The sequence below is a fragment of the Primulina huaijiensis genome, chromosome 11 (assembly GCF_012295235.1).
Source record: "Primulina huaijiensis isolate GDHJ02 chromosome 11, ASM1229523v2, whole genome shotgun sequence".
Classification (NCBI taxonomy): Eukaryota; Viridiplantae; Streptophyta; class Magnoliopsida; order Lamiales; family Gesneriaceae; genus Primulina; species Primulina huaijiensis.
Window position 1 is genome coordinate 47996 of NC_133316.1, and position 24055 is coordinate 72050.

The window sequence follows — 24055 nt, forward strand, 5'->3', positions numbered from 1 at the left end:
GTGAAGATGATGAAGATATTCTTGGTCCAGAAGTACCATATCTAAGTGCTATCGGTGCCCTTATGTATCTTACAAATTGTACAAGGCCTGATATATCTTTTGCCGTAAATTTATTGGCAAGATTTAGCACATATCCAACAAAGAGACATTGGAACGGAATTAAACATATATTCCGTTATCTACGAGGAACGACAGACTTGGGACTTTTGTATTCAAAAGATGCTAATCCAAGTATAATTGGTTATGCCGATGCTGGATACTTATCTGATCCACACAAAGCACGTTCTCAAACTGGATATGTATTTACTCGTGGAGGCACTGCAATTTCTTGGCGTTCACAGAAACAAACACTTGTAACAACTTCATCAAATCATGCCGAGATTATTGCACTACATGAAGCAAGCCGTGAATGTGTGTGGTTAAAATCAATGACCCAACATATCCAAATCTCATGCGGATTATCATTCGACTAGAAGCCTGTGATACTATATGAAGATAATGCTGCATGTGTTGCTCAAATGAAAGAAGGATACATAAAAAGCAACAGAACTAAACATATTCCTCCTAAGTTCTTCGCATTCACCAAAGAGCTTGAGAAGAATAAATGTATTGATGTTCGTCACATTCAATCAAGTGAAAACTCATCAGATCTCTTCACAAAAGCACTTCCTACGACAATATTCAGAAAGCACATATATAATATTGGGATGCACAATCTACGAAATTTGTGAAGAATTGTTCGTGTCAACATGAGGGGGAGTTTACGTGACTGCACTCTTTTTCCCTTATTATGGTTTTTATCCCAATGGGTTTTTCCTAGTAAGGTTTTTAACGAGGCAGTATAAAAACACGTAATGAAGACAATCATTATGATCATCATCACAAGCGGGAGTGTTGAAAAATAATATTAAAATGTGTGTATTGAATATTTGAATGTTGAAAATTAGGTGTTGAATATTGAAATTTGTGTGTAATGATGAAGGTAATGATGTAATTTATTTTTGGATTATTTGTAAAAATTTTCTATAAATAGATATCTCATTTGTGAAGAAAATCACAATTGAGTTGAGAGAAAAATATTATAAAGTGTGTAGTGTGATAATTTTGAAAGTTTGAGATTTTTATTTTTTACCGTAAATTTTTACTTTTTCACAACAATAGTGATTTTTTTACCAATTAACCGATTTTTTATTTTAAGAAAATTTTGATATTTGTCACTACTTTTAGGCCTTTCGCCAGCTATGCGTGCCGTTCTCCCTTCCTTTCAAACCTTTTTTTTCCCGAATTTTCTCTTTCTATAGACGCTCTTTGTTCTTCGTTGCTTTTCGTAGATTTTCCAAGGAAGAGGGACGGTAATAGAGATCTTTTGAAGGTTCGGTGATTGGTGTATCTGAAAATGTTTTTTAGATCTAGTCTGCTGAATTTTAATGTGGGTTTTTTTTCTTAGCTTTGATTATTTGTTTCTTGTTTGATTTAATTTTTGTTATCAGAGCTATTATAGGTTATTTTGAAGATGGTTTCATACATTAATTAGCTTCTTGATCGAAGAAATTATCTGAAAAGGTGGGACCTTACGATGATATTGGTTGCATGATGATGCTGAGCTATCAATTGTCCTTTGTTGATTACTGGTTTTGCAATATTTTTTGTTTGTCATTTATTGAAGTTTAATTATATTCGTAGATTGTCATGTGGAAATTCTCCTTTCTCTTAATCACCAAAGGGTCTGGAAAAGGTGGGCCTTTCTGATAGTGTTTAGTTTAGTTTTTTCTAATAATTCAGAATTTTTTTTTTATAAATTGCACAATTTATTCATTTGGTTGGCAAGATTTGTAAAAATTTTGAATTTTGATTCTTGATTATGGGTATTAATGATCAACTGTTGTGGGTCCTTAATTGCCTAGAGTTTGATGTTTTAGTTGACAATCATGGCGTACGATATGCAAGTCAAGAGCAATATTAAAGTACTTTCCTGGGAGCACTTGGCAGACGTATCGGTACAAAGGCATGGGACCCAGGCAGGAGAGAGCAAGCCCCTGTGAAAATGTAGAGGGAGAGTTAGGAGCTTAATCATCAAAGAGCGCCTTTCTTTTGCTATAAACACCCTTTCTGGAATGCCTTGTGTTTGTTCTGCATGATTTGAATTGCTTGCCTCAAGTATATATTTTTTTTATCTTTGGTCATAGACATTGGGATGAAAAGCATGGTTTGTATCTCATGGATGTTTCTGGCACTAAAGTAAATTTAGCCTGGGTATAGGTTCTCAGTATAACATGGTGCAGTCAGTTGTTTGTTTTTGCCGGCCGTTTATGATTATAATCTCAAAATCATCTATTGGTGCCTACGTGAATGAACTTTTTATGCCAAGGCTGTGAATTGATTGTTCTTTTGGACTATGACAAATGAGCTATCGACAGCATTGTCTGAACCCGTGTTGATGTTGGATACTGGATTTCCTTTTTAACTTTTGGAAAGGTGTTTCTATCAGTGGAGAAGTATATTGAGTAACGTTAATCAGCAATACTGTTGTCGTATTGATATTTTTTATCACGGTGTTGGAAGGTCTCCAATGAACAAGCAACAGGGAAGTTTTACGAAAATTGCGACACAAAAGTGAAAATTTTACTTTTTGATTTGGCATGTGGCCACTTTTGGGCATCAATAGCATTTAAAGATTTATTTTTGGAATTGATATCGAAGTTCGAAGTGTCTCACGCCCTCAAATAACTGTTAGAATGATGGTAAAGAAAATAATTTGGCCACCAAAATGCTCAAACCTGATTGTTCTTGCTCTGAATCATGCATTATACATTTTTTTTCCGAGGATAAATTTTAAATTTCATAGGAATCGCTAGGCAATGGATGATACTATAAAGCATTACCTCTTCTGAACTCTGAAGTCAACAACTAGGTTTAGACTCACAGTTATTATTTTTTCACATATTTTGCTTTCATCAAGGGAAATGATAATATCGGAAATATGAATTATAGCCTTTCGATGTTTCATAAAAGGAGTGATGGGATGGTGAAGAATTGCTCTAGCCTTCACACTGTTGCACTTGAATGTGAAATATACTGAGCAACAAAATTCTTTTGTCCTTAATATATTCGTTCAGGTTTTGTGGTATGGTCTCCGTATCTTGCTCTCACATTTGCTTTTCCTATTCTTTTAACTGGGATGGATCCTTTTTTTTTTCTTTTTCTCTCATGTAGATTTGATTGATGAATGCTTCATAACTAACTGTCGAACCTGAATTTAAGAAAATGTTTTTTGTTGTTACCGTGTTACCTTACATTATTCCTTTTATTGCCCTCTTTCAGCTTTTTGGTTTTGGAAGCGAGATAGAGTCGTCTGGGTCTTGAAAAAGTCTGGCCTGCGTGTTGCAATCTTTAAAAGTGGGTTGTGTATTGTACGATGTCTAGCTCAGAAAAAGCTCTGGAACTGGCATTCCAGGGAGCTGGTCAAAGATTGTATCCTTCTCACTGGAACAGACTGAATCACCTAAGCAATTATGTTATTATGCCCATATCACTTGCGTAAAAATTACGTGTTTGATGTCTTCTTATCTTGTATAAGTTTTGCTTTTGTGCTTCTCAGTTTGAAGTTTCTTTTTCTTGTTAAACTTAATACTTATACGTTTATAGAGGGACTGATATCTGGAGGATCGAGAACTTCCAACCAGTTCCTTTGCCAAAATCATATCATGGTAAATTCTACTATGGTGACTCTTATATTGTCCTGCAGGTTCATGGATATTTCATATACTTTGTAATCAATAATAAAATCTGCTAAATTTCCATTTAGAGGTGTTGATTTATAAGAACAAGGAAAATAGGCATTATGTTCTGAACTTATTATTCTCAAAATATTTATTTGTGTAGACAAGTCCTGGTAAAGGTGGTGTTTATCTTCATGACATACATTTTTGGCTCGGAAAGGACACTAGCCAGGTTACCCTTATTCTTCTTCTTGCATGTAGAAGCACTTTCCCGGTATCCTATTTGTAACTTGAATTTCTATATTATCTTAGGATGAAGCTGGGACTGCAGCTATCAAAGCTGTTGAACTTGATGCAGTTCTTGGAGGTCGTGCTGTGCAGTACAGAGAACTACAAGGGCACGAGTCTGATAAATTCTTGTCATATTTCAAGCCATGCATCATACCACTGGAAGGTGGTGCATCTGGATTCAAGAAACCTGAAGATGAAGAATTTGAAACACAGTTGTATATCTGCAGAGGAAAACGAGTAGTAAGATTGAAACAGGTAGGGGAGCATAAGAACACTATGGTATTCTTGGAATGTTCGCAAAGTATATTAATTGTTTCTACATGTCATATAGGTCCCATTCTCTCGTTCCTCACTAAATCATGATGACATTTTTATTCTCGACTCTAAAGACAAGATATATCAATTCAATGGTGCGAACACGAATATTCAGGAACGGGCCAAAGCATTAGAAGTAATTCAGTTTTTGAAGGACAAGTATCATGAAGGGAAGTGTGACCTGGCAATTGTCGGTAAAAACACTTCTAATATTGTCAGGGTTTTTTAAGTTCCAACATTGATGTTTGATTGTTACGCAATTGTATATGTTTGTCTCTAACTGTTATTCTCCCTTTCAGATGATGGAAATTTACAAGCTGAATCAGATTCTGGTGAATTCTTGGTTCTCTTTGGTGGGTTTGCTCCAATTGGTAAAAAGGTTTCTACTGAGGTTGATATTATTCCCGAGAAGACTTCTCCACAGCTTTATAGGTAATTGTTTTAATATCATATTATGTTTGGCCTCTGAAGTAGCTGTATGTATTTATGTCGATATAAGTCCATGTCTCTCTAGTCTTCGATTTTTCTTTCTTTTTTGCCAAGGACTGTCGAAGGGAATCAGGTGGGTGAGGTAATCACCTGCCTTTTGTAGGTATATAGCATTCCACACTATTGGAAATTGGAATCCATTTGGTTGCAGCTGAAGATCTTATGTGGTGATTGTTAAGGATAAACTTTACCGGAAGAGTTTTGATCTCGGATTAAGGTTATGTTGACTTTTTAAGGTTCACCAGCACATGGATCGTACTAAGAGAAAACTGCTGTGGGATATAATACGATTGAATTTTTGTCATAAGCTAACTTGTTTTATTCTTGAAATTGTTTCCTTTTTTGTTTTGAAATGAGTTGGTGCAAGTGAGTGATGTTATTAAATTTGTCTCAGTTGACGGAACTCCTACTTGCGTCCTTCCTTTCTTTGCAGCATTGTTGATGGTCAACTCAAGAGTGTAGACAGTGAACTTTCCAAGTCAATTCTTGAAAATAACAAATGCTATCTGTTGGATTGTGGTGCTGAAGTGTTTGTTTGGGTTGGTCGTGTTACTCAAGTTGATGAGAGGAAGACCGCAATTCAAGTGGCAGAGGTTAGAATCTTAATATATGTCTCTATATTCCATGTTTCATATAGGTTTCATGAGCGAAATGATGTTCCAGGATTTTTTGGCTTGCCAAAATAGACCAAAATCAACACAAACATACCGCGGCTTATCCAAGGTCATAAGACACATTCATTCAAGTCCAAATTTGATTCATGGCCATTAGGATCAGCACTTCCTGTAGCTGAGGAGGGAAGAGGAAAAGTAGCTGGTATGTCTGATGTCATGTATTCTATGTAGCACGGATACCTTTAAAATTTTTTTTTTTGAAGTATCAGATACGGATACGACACGGATACGGATACGACACGCGGATACGCGTGTCGGATACCTCAAAATCCGTGTCGTTGACTTTGTTTAGGGTTGACCAGTCGGATACGTTTTGGACACGGCGAGGACACGCCATGGATACGGCGTGGATACGTTTTTCGGATACGTTTGGGCAAAATTGCAAATATTTAAAAGTTTTAGGGGTTAATTAAAAAAATTAAAATTTCTAAGGACTAAAAAAAATAATTTAAAATAAATTGGGTTGGGATTTTAAATCCCTAAATACATTTTTCAGTCTCTTTCATTCTATTTCTTCTCAAAATATTACATCTATCTCTATAATATTTCATATATCTCTATAATTTTTACATATATCTCTATACATCTCTTTCATTCTATTTATGCTCAAAATATTACATATATCTCTATAATATTACATCTANATAATATTTATATATATTTTAATGATTGTCGTATCATAGCCGTATCGTGTCTTATATTTTCAAAATTTGACGTGTCGCCGTATCCGTATCGTATTCGATACGATACTCGTACCTGTATCCATGCAACATAGCATGTATTAGACATATACTGAGAATGTCCGCAAGTTGTGAAATACTATGCAATTTTTGTAGCTTTGTCGAAGCAGCAAGGTGCTGCCATGAAGGGAACAAGTAAAAGTGCTCCGGTAAACGAGGATGTCCCTCCATTGCTTGAAGGAGGTGGAAAGACCGAGGTCCATGTCGTGTCTTAGGTTTCCTGTTGATCTGGTATTTGTTTGTATATTAGATGCTCTGAGACCAAATTGGTTGAATTTTCATCATTATATGCCTCCAGGTTTGGCACATCAATGGCAATGCAAAAATTCCTGTGCCCAAGGAAGACATCGGTAAATTCTACAGTGGGGATTGCTATATTGTGCTCTACATGTACCATTCTTCTGAAAGAAAGGAAGATTATTACTTATGATGTTGGATTGGAAAAGACAGCATGGAGGTACCATCCGCTGTTGGGAGCTACACATTGAATAGAACTATTTCTAATAGAGAATCATAAAAATTAAACATGCTCTTAACAAGCCTAATGATTCAATCACAAACAAAACTTGGTTTTGATATTCAGGGAGATCGAAAGCTTACAGCTAAATTGTCAAGCAAGATGTATAACTCTCTGAAGGGAAGACCAGTGAAGGTATTAAAGCACCTCATCATTTCCTCATTGGACAACGCAGGTTACAAAGCTAATAATGTACTTATCCAGGGTCGAATATTTCAAGGGAAAGAGCCGCCTCAGTTTGTTGCTATCTTTCAACCTATGGTGATCCTTAAGGTTCCTTTCATACTTAATACGGGAAAGAAATAGAATATGCAAACCGAAGATAGTGAATTAGTGAAATTTACCCTGATTATTGCTACTCATTTCACCAGGGTGGAATGAGCACTGCCTACAAGAACTATATTGCTGACAAAGGTTGGAATGATGAAACATACACTGCTGATGGTGTTGCTCTCTTCCGCATATCAGGAACTTCTCTGCATAACAACGCAGTAATTCAAGTTCAAGCTGTGTGTTCATCAACTTCTTTGTCCTTAATGCTTTTAAACCTTTATGGCATTTCTTTACTTAACACTTCCCCTAGTTCTATAACTAAATGTTCTAAATCAGTTACAACTGTGTCAATTTAAATCAAATTCTGTTATCTTCTTAGGTTGCAATGTCATTGAATTCGAATGAATGTTTTCTGCTGCAATCTGGATCTTCACTTTTCAGTTGGCATGGCAATCAAAGCACCTTTGAGCAGCAACAGTTCGCAGCCAAAGTTGCAGAATTTCTGAAGGTATACAAAAGAATAAAAAATCATTTTATCTTTGGTTTCTTCTTGAAAATTGAACTGCAGCATACAACATCATTATCCAGCTTGGACAACCAAACCAAGTTAAATAAAAAGAATGACATCAATGCATGGGAGTGCGTAAGGCTTCTTTATCGATGTGAAATAAAAATGTGAAATTTGAGCACCTGTCAATATATGTTGAGATATTCTTTGGTTTGAGATTCTTTTTGAGTTTTGAGTTTGGTTACAGGAATTCAAGTCTGGTTTTCCCGATATCCTCTTACATAGTAACTCTTCATCTGTTTTTGACATTTTTAAAAAATCAGAGCCAACTACATGATTCTTATTCTCAGACTGACCGGGTTGCATTTGTTGCAAATAAAAAGCACTATTTGTCTTGGGGTATTTTGTTATTTGTGACGGGGGTATCTTCTACTTTTCTGAGTTACAATTTGGGAATTTATTTTACACTATGTTTGTTATCTCAGCCGGGATCAGCTGTCAAACACACTAAAGAAGGGACAGAGAGCTCATCCTTTTGGTTTGCTGTTGGAGGAAAACAAAGTTACACCAGCAAAAAAGTATCTCCTGACGTTGTGAGAGATCCCCACTTGTATTGGTTGTCTTCTAATAAGGGTAGAGAACTCTTCTATGCTGTGAATAATTATTTTGTATTCTCTTGTAACTGAGTTTTCTTGTGCTGAAATCTTGAGTACTAACTTTTGGCTTGTGTTTGCTCACATTTTTTGTGATGTCCTTGCTGCCATGTTGACTTCCAGGAAAATTTGAGGTATGTACTGAAAGTAAATTTTAGTTTTTATGTATGCTGTTCATGATTAGTAGAGCATGCAATACTATAAATATTTTGTATGCCAGGTCGAAGAAGTATACAACTTCTCTCAAGATGACCTCTTAACAGAGGATATATTAATACTTGACGCACATGTTGAAGTGTTTGTTTGGGTCGGTCAGTCAGCGGACCCCGAAGAGAAGCAAAATGCATTTGAAATCGGACAGGTAATAAATATCTCGATTTTCAGTTACTGGAGTGTTTTATCTATTGGTGCTCTATTGACATCTGAATCTTAATGCAGAAATATATTGAGATGGCTTCTTCATTGGAGGGGTTGTCGCCATATGTTCCACTTTACAAAGTTGTGGAAGGAAATGAGCCATGTTTCTTCACCGCATTTTTTTCGTGGGATCCTGTAAAAGCTAGTGTATGTCACATCTATTCATTTGCTCTTTATATATGTCCTTGTTTATGAGATGATTGTTGCACATTTATTTTGAATTAAGTGATTCCTATATCTTTGATGGATATCATGTCATGTTGAGTGCATTGATAGGGAGAAATGGTGCTAGCTTTAACACAGTTGAAGTATTTATTCTTTCTTTTAGAGAAGCCGACTAGTCTATAGGGCTATATATTACCAGGACAACGGGGTTATAAATTACCTGATTTTCGTTAGGAATAAGTAATTAACAATCTACCGAATGAGATAGGGATGTGCTTGAAAATTTCCCTTTGTTTTTTTCAGCTGTGAGGCAGTGACATTCTTATCTCATCTCAGTTTCTCATGTTGACGTGAATGATTATGTGACATCCCTATGTAACAAATGTTAGATGTTCTTTTTGCTGAACAGACACATGGAAACTCATTCCAAAAGAAGATCATGCTCCTCTTTGGTGCTGATCATGCGCGGCGGTATACTTATATAAAATTTACTTTAGCTCGAGCTTTTCTCTTTTCTGTTTTGTGCTGATTGTTCATTTAAAATCAGGAGAAACCCAATGGTTCTAATCAAGGTGGACCAACTCAAAGAGCTTCAGCTTTAGCTGCTTTGAACTCTGCATTTAAATCAACTTCATCTCCAAAAGCTAGTTCCGCCTCAATGCCGGGAGGAATTGGTCAAGGATCACAGAGAGCAGCTGCCATTGCTGCTTTGTCATCCGTTCTGACTGCTGAAACGAAAAAATCCCCTGATGTCTCTCCTGCCAGCCCCAGTAGAAGTCCACCTGTAGAAGCCAGCCAGCATGGTATTATGATAATACCCTGTCCCCTCCCCTTCCCCATTCCCCCCATATAATGGTGAAAATCCACTGAAACTTTGTATCAAAATACTTGGCATGACACGTAATTTTTTAAGTTACCAATGATGAATTGGGGGCAGCATCAGTTGTCTCCGATGATGTTGACTAATGTCTATGTGGCAAATGAATAAAATGACGGTTTCAAATATTTGAGTTCTATGGTTATCATTAGCTTTTGGTAAAGCCATAGATGCTTAGACCTACATAAATCATGTTATGGAACAATAGCTAAATGTGTGTTTCGTCGTGCCCTTAGCCTTTGGGTGTGGGAAAAGGGTATGCCATAGGCTAAGGGCTTGACGTTGACAACTGATGTATTGGGTTCTGTTAGCAACACCATGCATCCGTCTTTAATATTGTGAGAATGAAATAGTTGAATAAAATGGCATAAGAAGTTCATTGATGCAACTTACAAAATCAGTACAAACTTGTCCCGCTATCAAGGTGGAGGATTGGCTAATCCAAGGTTGACGTATATTCTCTAATCCAATTTTAATTAGTTTTTTGACCCAGAACTGTGACTATGCTTGCTTCCAGCTTCATCGAAAAGTGAAGACTTTGCAGAGACCGAAGATTGTAAAGAAGTTCTGGGAGTCAAGGAAACTGAGACATCTGAGCCCATCATAGAGTCTATTGGAGGGGAATCAGGGTCAAAACCAGATGCCGATCAGGATGAGAATGCATCTGAAACTGGTCAAAGTACATTTAGTTATGAACGGTTGAAGGCGAAATCAGACGATCCTGTTATAGGTATCGATTATAAGCGGAGAGAGGTTTGTTTCTTGGAACTTTTCCAATTTCAGTTAATTATTATGCAGTCAACTTTTGTCTTCCCCAATGTTAATGGTTGATGGCACTTTAGTTTCTGAAGTAGTAATAAGTGTTCCTTAAAAGATGGGATACTCTCACAACCCTTAAAACTATGAGGATCAATACATCAAATTCTAATAATATTGACATTTACAGGCTTATCTTTCTGATGGAGAATTCCAATCTGTGTTTGAAATGACAAAAGATGCATTCTATAAGTTGCCCAAATGGAAGCAAGACATGCTGAAAAGGAAAGTGGATCTCTTCTAGGATTCGACCAGCTCCGAAATGAAATGCCTTTTCCTTCGCAACTCTGCATATCTTTGTTTTGTTTGGCTTATATACTTCCAGAGCAAACTACTCTTATGGGTCAATCTGCGTGGATCGTGATTTTAAATTTTCACCATCTGCCTTGATAGTGTTGCTATCTGTTTCCCAGAAAAATGCGGGCGATTAAGGTTCCATGGTGTTTAGAGGCAGATGAAAAGTGCTGGCGATTAAGGTTCCATGGTGTGTAGAGGCAGATGAAATTCTTTGATTTGGTTAGTATGTATTTGTTGATATGTGAATCTTGAAAATGTTGTGTTTCATCATCTATACTTATTACATTAGGAGGAGGGTTAAATGTGTCATGAATTCAAATGATATTTTGATGTAATGGTCAATGTCTTTGGAGTTTTATGGTTTTATCTGTGCTCCTTTCCCTTTTCTCTAATGGTGAATCTTCTCACCCTCGAAATTGTGTTGCATTTCCCAGTTTCGTGTATGGATGAATATGCAACACGGATCCATTGGTGTTTATTATTGTAATAATTGATGAAAGAAACTTAAAGGATATAATAATTTGATCTTGTGTGCAATCAGTTATTACAAATATTCAATAATATTTATATATATAAAATTGATTATACAAACACACAATAATATGACTATTTTTTATTTTAAAGTTGTCATATCTACCATATATATGTGGACAATCACTGCCATTACAATAATTAAGGATACTTAATTAAATTGTAGGAACTAATAATTAATGATTTGCTTCCTTTATGGTCTGCACACGTATTGTTCCTTCGATTTTACAGTTGATATTGTCTTCTTTTCAAATATAAATAAAAGAAATAAAATAAAAATAATCATTCAGGAATGTTTGAGTTCTTTAGAGTGGCCATAAAGACAAGATTGTACGTGCGTTTGTTAGCATCGCTATAGACTACCGTGGAAACGAACTTTAGAATAGAACCAACATCCAATCTGGCGGTGGTGGTGGTGGAAAGGAGGGTAGTCTTAGTCTAGATATGGTTAACAGAAGAGGATATCGATGCTTGCTTGGAAATGGGATATTGATAATAAATAGATGATTATGTGCTTTTAGCCTTAGGCAGGTAGGTTAGCAATTTTCATTGAATGGGTAACCTGGAATCTGTCTTATCATTATTTTTCATCGAGCGTCTTACAGTAATCTCATACTCTCCTTCCACAAAACATTCCTCAACCCATTTCAAGGATTCATCTTCCCCTAAACTCCTTAGACGTACTTCAACCAAAAATTATAAGCAACAGTAATCTTATTCCTCATGCAGGACCAAGTCATGAGTCGTTTGTTCAAAGAGCTTAAGCGCGTCTACTTGACCATCCATGAGTGTGGCATACGTAACTGATCGAGTCTGGGGAAAGCCCCTTGAGTCGGAGCTCCTCAAAGAGCTTAAAAGCACCATTAATTTGTCCATCTTTGCACATATCATTTTTCGTCAATTAATGAGTGTCGAAATTTATGAGTCGTTTGAGGAGAAGCTGCTAGTGGAAAGCTGATAAAGGAAACACATTTCAATTAATGTGAAACATGTTTCACAATATAGAGTTCCTTCATCTTATTTCATATCATCATATTCTCAAGTTCTTCTCTCATCTCAATACATTCTTATTTGAGTGCGTTGTTGTTTGGTTGAGAAACACAAATAATCTTAATTTTGATGATAACAAACTTGTTATTGTGTTACTAACATAATTACTAAGTATGTAGTTGCTAGCTCAAGTTGGAAACTGGAACTCAAATTTAGCCAAACTGAAAAGCTGGCAAGCTTCAATGTTTTAATGATATCTCACAGCTCATTAATGCAAATGATAAACTGTCAAAACCATTGAACAGATGAGCAAAACTAAATGATCCGTTGAGCAGGTTCAGTTGATCAGATGAGCAAAACTGGATACAAACGTCAAAATCAACAACGCAGAAATGACCGTTTTGATATCAAAAATAGTACAGAAACTTTCCAGACGACCATATTCTTGTGTCTAACATACATATCATTATTGGAGCATATAAATGCAACAATTTGAATATCAAATACAAGTTTTGGAAGGAGATTCAAAACATGGACATCCAACATGAAGAAATTAGCTATAATGAGAGCAAACCCAATGTGTGAGGATATATTTGAGAGATAAAGACACTGTAAAGGATTAAATCCCCACATACAATCAATCACACATATAAATGATAGTTGAACTTCAAAGTTTAGTTGAGTAAGTTTTCACGCAAAGACTTTAAAATTTGTGTATGTAGTCTTGATATAAGAGTTGTTAAACATTATGCGGATTGTGATGTTGCGGCCTACAATCTAGAGTGTGCAAAGAGTTTCAATTAGGCAAGAGATAAGTCCTAAATTGAAAAGATTTTGTACAAGGAGTTATATAAATAAAAGTATTCCAGTGGATCTTTCTCAAGAGAAAGAAGGGGCAACGTAGGAGTTGTTAATCTCCGAGCATCCATAAGCAAATTCGTGCCTATTTATTTATTGCAATTAATTACTCGATACTGTTTTTAAGATACATTGTCGAAGTATTTTATGTGTATTTCAAATACCAAGATATTTCATATCAAATGTTTGATAAAATGCTCCAAACAAAATGTTTTTACTCATTTAACTTGCATATATTTTAAATACTTTACAAAATATTTAATCAGTTTCTACAAAAGATTATTTTGAGTGTATTCAGCTGTGGTTTGAAAAAAAAACTCGACTTAATTCATCGGTATTCAATATTTCAAGAATCGAGCTATTGTAGCTCAACGATTATCCCTCAATTGATCCTATCAGTTGAACTATAATATTTGCGAGATGTTTTGTTCTCCTGTATTAAGAGAGTGTGTGTTCGCTTTGAAAATACAATTAGTGGTTGTACACCGTAAAATATTATGCTGAAATTCTTTTCATCTTACCAGTGATTTTTATCTTAATAATTTTTAGGGGTTTTCTATGTAAATCTCAGTGTCCAATTTTGTTATTTGTTTTCATATTTATATTTCAAGATGCCGTATTAGGACCAACAAGTGGTATTAGAGCATTGGTTTAAAATTCTGAATATGCTTTGTGTTTACAGCCTAGACTGACCTTCCACATCAAAAAATATTTTTTTGATATTTTTTATTAAGGCGAGATTATTTGTTGAGTTTACTAAATTGTTGTAGACATAATGACGGAAAGTACGAGATAAAAAAGTTCAATCAGAGCAATTTTATGTTGTAAAAAATAAAGATACAAGCAAATTTAAGAAATCAGAATTTCTTGACTGCTATTGGAGATAGACCGAGGGAAATGACAGACGATGGAAAGTGGAATGAGATGAATGATAATGTTGTTGTCAATTTACACTTAGCTATAGTAAACGAAGTACTGTCAATTATCTCTGATATAAATGCGGAAAAAATATATCTCATACTCTTACAAAGATGTACGATGTCCAGTCACTACACAATAACATTTCCTAAAAGAAGGTTTTATACTCTTCGGATGACGGAATCCTCATCAATGATTGATCATATCAATACTCTAAATATTCTATTTGCCCAACTCGCCTCTATGGGTAATAAAATAGAGGAAAAAAAACGTTTAGAGCTTCTACTTCAAAGTTTACCAGATTCATATAATCAACTTATCATCAATTTAACCAACAGTATCCTCATAGACTTTTTGAACTTCGACGATGTCTAACTGCGGTTCTTGGAGAAGAAAGTCAACGCAAGAATAAGGAAGATATGTTGATAACTTCGAAGCAGACAGATGCTTTACCGATAATAAGAGGGAGATTTATGGACCGTGACTCCAGTGAGAGCCAAAGACGAGTTATATCAAAGTCAAGAGGTAAGAAAAAAAATATTCGATGCTTTAAATATGGCAGTAAAAGGCACTTTAAGAAAAAGTATACGAGTATCAAGAAGAGTTCTCAAGGAAATGTGGCAAGTAATTTAGGTGGTGCTGAAATATTATTCAGCGAAATAGCAACAATTGTAGAAGGCAAACACACATTTTTTTGACATATGGATCATGGATTTAAGAGCGACGTGGCACATGACGTTTTGGAGAGAATGGTTCGATCAGTATGAAATTTCTAGAGGATCTGTATTCATGGGAAATGATCAAGCATTGGAAATCGCTGGGGTCGGTACAATCAAAATAAAAATGTTTGATAACATCATTCACACCATACATGATGTACGATATGTGAAGGGGATGACGAAGAATCTTTTGTCCTTGGGGGCAATTGGATGATATCGGGTGCAAAACCCATATCGAGAACGAGATCATGAAAATTGTGAAAGGCCCTTGTGGTCAAAAAGACGAAAAAAGTTGCTGCAAATCTGTAAATATTTTTGGGAGAATCACACAAAGATGCGGAACTAGAGGTTGAATCGATTAGTTCAGGAGAATAATTAACAATGTTATGGAATAGAAAGCTTGGACATATTTCAGAATGAGGTTTGAAAATTCTCTCATAACCGAAGCTACTATCGGGGCTTACAAAAGTGTCACTACTTTTTTGTGAGCATTGTGTTACTAGTAAACAACACATATCATTTTCTTCACAACCTATAAAAGTATGTTTATTAATACTTCTTAATCGTTTGTAATTTTTGTTGTAATGCTGTCATATGACACCATTCTGCCAATTTTTCTTTGAGAAAATAGACTATTCATGTCAAAGTATCTGGATTGTCTGAGACATATTTCCTAATTAGCATTTCTCTCCAGGGACTTGACATTTCGGTGAAGAAAAGTTGCATTGCTATATTTTCTTTGACCCTTGAATTTTATATTTATTTAGTGAATAACATAATATATTCATCTACTAAACAGATGTCATGTAATTCAAGACTATACAGAGCTTGAGTATATTTCTTTTTCTTCTCGTGTCTTGACTGTTAAAATAGTTTATCCCTATAAATCATGATTTAAATAGTGTAACCATTCTTCCGGCTAAGACTGACTCTTTGGTTTCTACCAAAGTCATATTCCATATAATTGTAACTGATATCATATGACTCATTTCTAAAAGTTTAATGAATCATTCTCTGTTGAGATCAAGTGTTCATGCTGCGATGCTCATAGTCGATGTCCAATCATCAATGAAATCTTCTCTATTTTTGAAGTCTAGTACATCAAAGTTAAGCATAACTTCATAAAGATGTATAGGTTCTAAAACATATTTCCTATAGGGTATTGGTGCAAGAGAATTTGACTTCTCTTTGACCTAGTTCTCACTAGGTGTGCTTCTCCACTAACATGAAAATCTGTTTGGGGTCGTCTCGTATATGTATTATGAGATCTTATACTTTTCCTTGAGAAGATGACCATGTTATTGAAGGTGGTTCACCCATAGTTGTGTTCATCTTCGGATCTACGACCCTTAGATTTGCAAAAGACTCTGCAAAGTCTTAGAGATCATCGAGACCAATCTTTTGTAAAGTTATCATCAAATTAATTTCTTTTATGAGACATTTTTAATTAGATTGATCTTTTTTTTCGATTAAATGTTTTGACATCATCTTGACCTTCCTTCTTTGATATAGTAAGATTTCAGTACCAAAAGATGGTAGTAACCTTCCTACCGAAATTTTTTTTACAAGAACGTACTTGTTGTTCTAGAATTTGGATTCTTGTTTGAATATCATTTAGTATTATAAGAATTTATTCTTGTCTTTCAAGAATTTTTCCATATTTTGTGCTCCATAATACAACGTACTACCATAATTCTCTACATTCTTTTGGATTTCTTTAAGATCGTGGGAGAGTTTAGAGGAATTCGGTACTATTTCGAGGAACTTATTACACTGAATCATAATTTTACATTTGGATTTTGATAAGTTCCTCTTTGCTCCTGATATGTAACATTGATTAGATATTCTTATTTCAAATATTCCAAAGTATTGTAACAAATCATTCAAATAATTAATCTTGAACATGTGTTCGGACCCATATTATTTGAGAAAATTCACTTCCTCAAAAACTTAATTACACAGTAATAATAATTTCGAAATAATTTTACCTCGACTTTGATACTATTTTTGGTCCGATAAATCAATCAATAAAATTAACAAAATATATGAGTATTTTTTCATTTTTAGCATTGTAGCTAGTTTGAACAAAATTTTATGTATGTTATGGAGTTAAAATAAATTTATGCTTGAGTTTGGAGATTTATTTCCAATTTACTATTTTATTTATTTTAATAATGTAAATTTAAATCTTATCCCAACATTTGATAAAATTTTGGTAAAACAAAATTTTGTAACCCCATTAGTAATTTTGTGTTTGATAAAAAAAATTGAATAACATTTTCTATATCCTACAAAATATTGAGATAAAATATGAATAAGGTAAATAGAGATTTTATCACGAAAATAATTTATTATGGATAATTTTGTCCATAAGATAATTATACAGGTGAAGTCAATTTTTGGATTATTTGTTTGAGAATTTGAGGCATTTTCTCTTCTCCCATTTCCCTCTTTCTTCCTTTGCCGGCTACTACTATCGTTTCAAGACAAGAAAGAACCATCCATGTCTGACACCTACTGTACAGACTGCAAGCGAAATACAGAGGTGGTGTTTGATCACGCCGCCGGGGACACCGTCTGCTCCGAATGCGGCCTTGTCCTCGAATCCCGCTCCATTGACGAGTCATCCGAGTGGCGCACCTTTGCCGATGAGTCCGGCGATCACGATCCCAATCGTGTCGGTGGACCAGTTAACCCCTTCTTGGCTGACGCTGCTCTTTCGACCGTTATTTCTCGGAGTGCTAATGGTTCTAATGCAGATTCATCTCTGGCCCGCTTGCAGAATCGGGGTGGGGATCCAGACCGGGCTATTGTCCTGGCCTTCAAGACTATTTCTAGCATGGCTGATAGGTTGGTTTAATCTTGTTTTTTGTGTCGTTGAAGATTTTAAGAATTTGTTAGGATGGTACTTGTCTGTTAGGACTCCGAGGGAGATAAAAATTGGCGCTTTAATGCGATCTTGTTCCTGGGAGGTCGACATATGCCCTGATGTGAAATTGGAGTTTATCGCTTTTTTCCCCACATTGGTTAGGATTGTTTGGGGGTTAGTCGTTGAGGGTTTTGGTTGTATGTTGAAATTTTTTATGGTGTCGTATGAAATTTTGATTCTTGCCTCTTAGCTGTTCATGTTTGGCCGTCTGTGCGTTTTTTAGATTAACTGGTTTACTTTATTTTTCCATTGGATCTTTTTTTTTTCTTTAAATGGTTCTTCTAAATCATTTTTATTGGTACCTGGAAACTGAGGCTGGTGATTAAAATGTGAGATGAGGCCATGGGTATCGAAATTCTAGAAGATAAAAACATGCGGTTGAAGTATTTTGATTGTTTGATTCATTTACACGACAAAAACAATGAAGTTAAAAAAATGAGGAATTATTTATTAGTTTACTGGTGGAAATCAATATTTTCATATCTTTAATAGGATGTTGATTGTTTTTGGAACTGAATACAAGTTGAATGATTCATGTGAGAACATTGTTTTGTATGATATATTTTCCTTGTACATTTAATTATGACGAAGATTTGAGTGTGATTGTATTTGTTCAAATTTGATTGGCACGTAGTTAATCCCCAGCTATTCATTGCTTTTATTCTGGTCGCAGTATTAGTGTGTTAGAATCTTAGTTGGCGTCTTGGTTTGCTATGTGGTGCTTTTATGCACGTATAACACAGGGACAAAGATCTCACAGTGCTAAACTTCTGCCGAACATTGAAGGGATCGTGCTGGAAAAATTATTAGATAGATAAACTAACTTGAACTCTATTGATGACATGATATCTAGATTTTCATATGGGTGATACAAAGTGGGCTGGAGTTTTTGTTAATTTATGGGTGATAGATGTGGGCTGGAGTTTTTGTTATTTAAAAAGAAGGATATGATGCATTTATAGTTAATTTAGATTTAGTTTATTTTCATCAATCGTGGGATAAATTGATAGGATTTCTGATGAACACTTTTAATACTAGATGTTTTTCCTCTGTTCAGGTTGAGTCTTGTAACGACAATTAAGGTATGCTCGTTGCTTCGATTTTGTTGTGTCAAATTTTACGTAAAAATCGCTATTATTTGTTTGTCATATTTCATGCATATCTCTTTAGTTTCCCTTTTAAGCTGCTATTATTTTCTGTACTGTTCTGGAGATAACAAAAAGTCGCTATAATACGTTCAAGGTTTTAAACTCTCAGGCATTAGTCAAGACTTTGTTTTCTTGTGAGAGAACTTCTCAAATTATAAAGGCTGATAATCTATGCACTTAAAATGATTTTTTCAATGCTTGACATGGCAACATGTTTACAATTTTTTTAAATTTTCACACCGTGTGGCACCTCGTCCCAACCGGAATTTTTGAACTTAAAATGAATCGCCCATTGTGATCATACCTGATCAATGTAGCATGGATACTCTTAATTTTTTTTTCCTGAAATATCGGACACAGATATGGATACGACACGCTGATACACGTGTCGAATACAACAAAATCCGTGTTGTTGACTTTTTGTAGGTTTGACCAGTTGGATACGTTTTGGAAATGGTTCAGATATGCCATGGACACGGCGGGGATACATTTCGGCAAAAAAAATTGAATATATATATCTCTAATATATATATATATATATATGTATATATATTAATAATTGTCGTATCTTTGTCGTATCATATCTTATATTTTCAAAATTTGTCGTATCGCCTTATCCGTATAATATTCGATACGATACCCGTATCCGTATCCATGCAACATAGTAACTGATCAAAAGGTTCTTCTAGAATTTTATTTGTGAGCGTGAAAAATGATCTAAACTTGATTTCTTATTTTTAATTTTCTCAAAAAAACTTGAGTATATAATTAAGCTTATTGGACGAGAACTAACGAATGAACGAACTTACTTTACTAAAATTCTAAAATAAAAACTGAATTCTCTCAATTGAGGAATCGGTTGTGACATAATCTCCGAAAAAGAACAGACTAGGAAAATAACTCGAAGTAAAATTTGAGTTTATTGCATCTCGGAACCAATAATTTGTCTTAAATTTTGAAAATACAAATGATAAGTTTTCTTAGTTCTGACCAACGTGCTACTTTTTTTTTTTAAGAAACGATACTAATTAGTTACAAAAAGCGAACCAGAGGTCCACATAAGACGAAGTGAGATCCATACACAAAATAGATAAACATCATATCGGACCTCAATTCATATACAAATATGAGACCGAGAACGATTTAAACTCTACAATCCTCGAACTCCAGCATGAAACCTTGTCTCAGCATTCCTCAATAGAGCCTTCTTGATCTTCAAAGATCCTCCTATTCTTCCCCATCCACATGGACCAACTCAAATAATGAACCACCAAATTCCATAAAATTTTTTCCCTTCCCCAAATCATGTCCAATATCAACCTCGAATAAATCCCAAGTTGATCTCAGAGACACCAAAGCCGAACTCCGCCAAAGCTTTAAACCAAAAACATGAAAAAAAAAATGGACGATCAAATAGTCCAGAGTCTCCTCCTCTTGCCGACATATACACACCAATTTGGACAAGAACAAGTAGGGAACTTTTTTTACATCACAGACGACGGTAATTTCCCAAGCACTATAATCCTCGAGAAAACTTGCACCTTGGATGCAATAGGCGCTTTTCAAATTGCTTGATAAAGAAAAAAAGAAGGATAACTAGAATCTGAAAAGAAAGACTCGAAAAAAGATTTCACAAAAAATAGCCCTGCAGAATCCCAAACCCACTCCCTCTTATCATCTGCACCCTCGATCAATTTGTCCCTCTCTAAAGACTCGATCAAAGAACCTAACTCAATTGCCTCATCATCCTTGGGATCCCGCCAAAAATAAAATGCCAAGAAAGTTTAGAAGGGTTGGATGAAGAATTGAATTGTGCAAATTAAGAAATATGATGATTATGGGCATCAAAATCTGGAATAGAGACGGGTAAAGTTCCTCAAAAGAGTAATTCCCCCACCATCTATCTTCCCAAAACCTAATCTTGTCTCCCCCTCGACCAACGTGCTACTTCTAATTTCACCTAGCTTATTTGATTTATTCCAGTCAAATTACGTCTAGCCCTTACTTCTGACTTCTTGAATACTCTCTTGTAGAGCTCCCAATTAGTCTTAATTTCTTGCCTTATATGAAGACTAAAGTAGTACCATATATTGGCACAAATATCCAATGAAATTAAATGAAAAAATATACGCAATATAATATATTTTAGCGAAATAATCCGAACTGAACAAAACAATGATACTTATATTGTCATGATTACCAAACATGTTATTTCACAAGTAATTACACAAGTATTCATCTTGATCTTTATTTTTGGTAGGGTGTAATGGAAAATCCTCATTTATTCACCCTGATCGCACTTATGTATTTACTTTATCTTGTCCCATACAAGTCAACAATAGATAGAATTGGTCCACCATCCCAAGTCCAGAACAAGGATCCGGGCTCCAAATATTAATGTCACATACTTGTTTCAGTTTACATAGGTGCCACAATACTTATAATTTTAAAATAATTCAAAATACAACGAATGTTTCAAAATTCTCTTAATTTTTTTAAGAAACTCTCTGCTGATCCAAGTTCTTTTAACCGTTCAGTATTCATCATAAAATACACTTTTTAAAAATTTCTACAGCCATGACCTAAAAGTTGTTTGCTTAAAAAATATTTTTAAAGAATGACCTCAATGGTTGCAATTACTCACCTTTAACTTACTGATTACCGACTACGAACCTTCGGATCCTACCCACATGTAGGTCACGTGTTATTTTTTCGTGTCGGACTTTCTCAATTCAGATAATGATTAGCTCTAACAGCTTTTAAATTATTTCTTAATGAAATAGCCCCTTATCCGGGTTTGCTAACTTTGTGATATCACTGACATGTAGAAATTCTGGGTTCTGACCTTGTGATATAATGGCGCATAAAAATTTTCTCATATTCCCGACTGTTTCTCATAGGCTAGTTAGCTTGGTCAACGCTTGAAATTTGTAAGCCCTTCCACGCCTTCTCTATTGTGCTTTTCTTTGAAGGACCGGGCTAGTGAACTATACAAAAGGTTGGAGGATCAGAAATGTACAAGAGGAAGAAATTTGGAGGCTTTAGTGGCTGGCTGCATTTATATTGCTTGTCGGCAGGAAGGCAAGCCACGCACAGTAAAAGGTGTCCCCCTTAATTGTGATAATTGTATTTTACTGTAATGTAGTTTGTGAAGGCCTCTGAATCTATGAGTCTCAACTAGAAATTTGCTCAATGGTTGCTGGAGGAGCTACAAAGAAAGAAATCGGAAGAGCAAAAGAATTTATTGTGAAACAGTTAAAGGTTGAGATGGGTGAATCAATGGAGATGGGCACCATACATGCAGGGGACTATCTGGTAAGTGTGTCTCATATTTAAATTAGGTCACGACAAAAGCAGTTTGATCCATACTTGTCAATTCCAAGCCTTTCCTCTGTGCTTTCTTGTCATGAAAATCCTTCTTGTTTTGAGGGTTATCTCACTTCTCCACGCCTTCCGGTGTTGCAGAGGCGCTTTTGTTCAAATCTTGGTATGAGTAACGAAGAGGTCAAAGCTGTTCAAGAAACTGTCCAGAAGTCAGGGGACTATGATATAAGGCATACTCTACTCTTCTTGGAACCTTTATGATATTTTCGGGGAAATAGTCTTGTTTTATGTTGTATTCTAGGTAGTCGCCTGGCCTTCCTCTTACATGGAAGTGTGCTTGCAATGAATCTGAAACCTTTGAATCCCCCAACCTAAGTTCTTATAACTTTACAGCTCAAAAACATTTCGTAAACATGTCACTTGTGTTTAGCTATGTTATGTTCTGAAACGGCGATTAATGGACAAAATGTGTTATATCTTGAATTACTTGGAGATCATAAAATGATGATCACTTGATTTGGTGTTGATAGTGTTCTTCACACGAGATAAAGTATGGTGCAAAATTTTTGTTTCATTCGGTGTATGGTTCTCTCAACCCACAATTGGTGCTACCACGTTACTTTCACTTTTGGAAAGGAGATCAATGTTTTTAATTTTCTCAACTGGATCAAATGCCTTGTGTTTATTTATCTTAGTTTTTTTGCCAAAAGCATGGTTACGATTCATCCTTTGTTGTACCTAAATGTAAGATCTGCTTGAAAATGAATTACATGCAATTTTTAGTTATATATCTCACTAATGATGATGAAATGCCGGACGAGATTGTGTATGTGTTTTTTGCCCAATCGATAGGAAACTGCTCAGTTTAGTTGCATTACCTGTTCATGACTCAAAAGATCTATGCCAACAGTATGCTTCTTATCTTTCAGGAGGAGCCCTATTTCGATTGCTGCTGCGATCATTTTTATGATAACCCAGCTCTCAGATTCAAAAAAACCCTTAAGAGGTCCAAGCATTTACCATTTTTGTTCCTTCCATTTAAATTTTATGGTAATTGATGTTGCACATTACTAACCGACTGGTCTATCTTGTCTTCTCTATTTACTTTCTTATTTATCTGCTGGAGGCCCTTGAAAGGATCTATTACATGTGCGATGGTGAAAAGTCTTGTTTCTAACCATCGTGCAATATTCCTTGGAGGATTGATATCTCCATTTGTGCTGGATGGACTGGTTTCAACTCCGTGGATTTAACATATTTAATTTAAGTATATATTGGTAGTTTAAGGTGTTTTTTGACGCTATCAAGGGTTATATTTTTTTGTTGATTGAACTTTGAAATGGCGTTTTTGCAGATATATCAATCGCTACTACCGTTGCAGAAGGGACGATAAAGAACTCTTACAGGGATCTGTACCCCCATGCAGCCAAGATAATACCAGAGTGGTATGCAAAGGAAAGGGATGTTAAGAACCTTTCCATTCCTAAGGCCTAACTGAGTGGGTCTTGATTGTGATAATTTGTATTGGATAGGGTATTGTTAAGTTTATCTAGGTTGGAAGACACAAATACATTTGTACACAATTTTAAATTTGTGTTCAAATTTTTTTTACCTTTTGAGTTTTGATGTTCAATCTACTAAAATCCAAAAGACTCGATGACAGAATTTCTTAGATGATATTGGGGAATGATAATCTTGTGGTCAAACTCAAATAATTTAACAGTAAAACATTATCTTGAAAGCAGTTGGACTGTAAGAACACCTTCCTAGGTTGGATGCAAGTTTCGACACATGATATTTGAATTCATGAGAGGTTGAATCTTAAATACATGGAAGAAAAAGGACGGTATTCCGGAGGGTTCTGGGTCGGTATTTTCGGAGGAAGAT

At 35.2% G+C, this 24055-nt stretch overlaps 1 protein-coding gene and 1 pseudogene across 1 annotated transcript; both read left to right on the forward strand.

The window, feature by feature from the left end:
- Nucleotides 1-1199: 1199 nt before the first annotated feature.
- On the forward strand, nt 1200-10893 carry LOC140987797 (villin-3-like; annotated as a pseudogene).
- Nucleotides 10894-17169: 6276 nt separating this feature from the next.
- Nucleotides 17170-23787, forward strand: LOC140987527 (transcription initiation factor IIB-2-like). The gene is made up of 7 exons (XM_073456067.1): nt 17170-17617; nt 18754-18778; nt 21817-21946; nt 22026-22159; nt 22310-22398; nt 23098-23174; nt 23523-23787. The coding sequence occupies exons 1-7, from the start codon at nt 17271-17273 to the stop codon at nt 23660-23662; spliced, it is 942 nt and encodes a 313-aa protein (XP_073312168.1). The 5' UTR covers nt 17170-17270; the 3' UTR covers nt 23663-23787.
- Nucleotides 23788-24055: the final 268 nt, after the last annotated feature.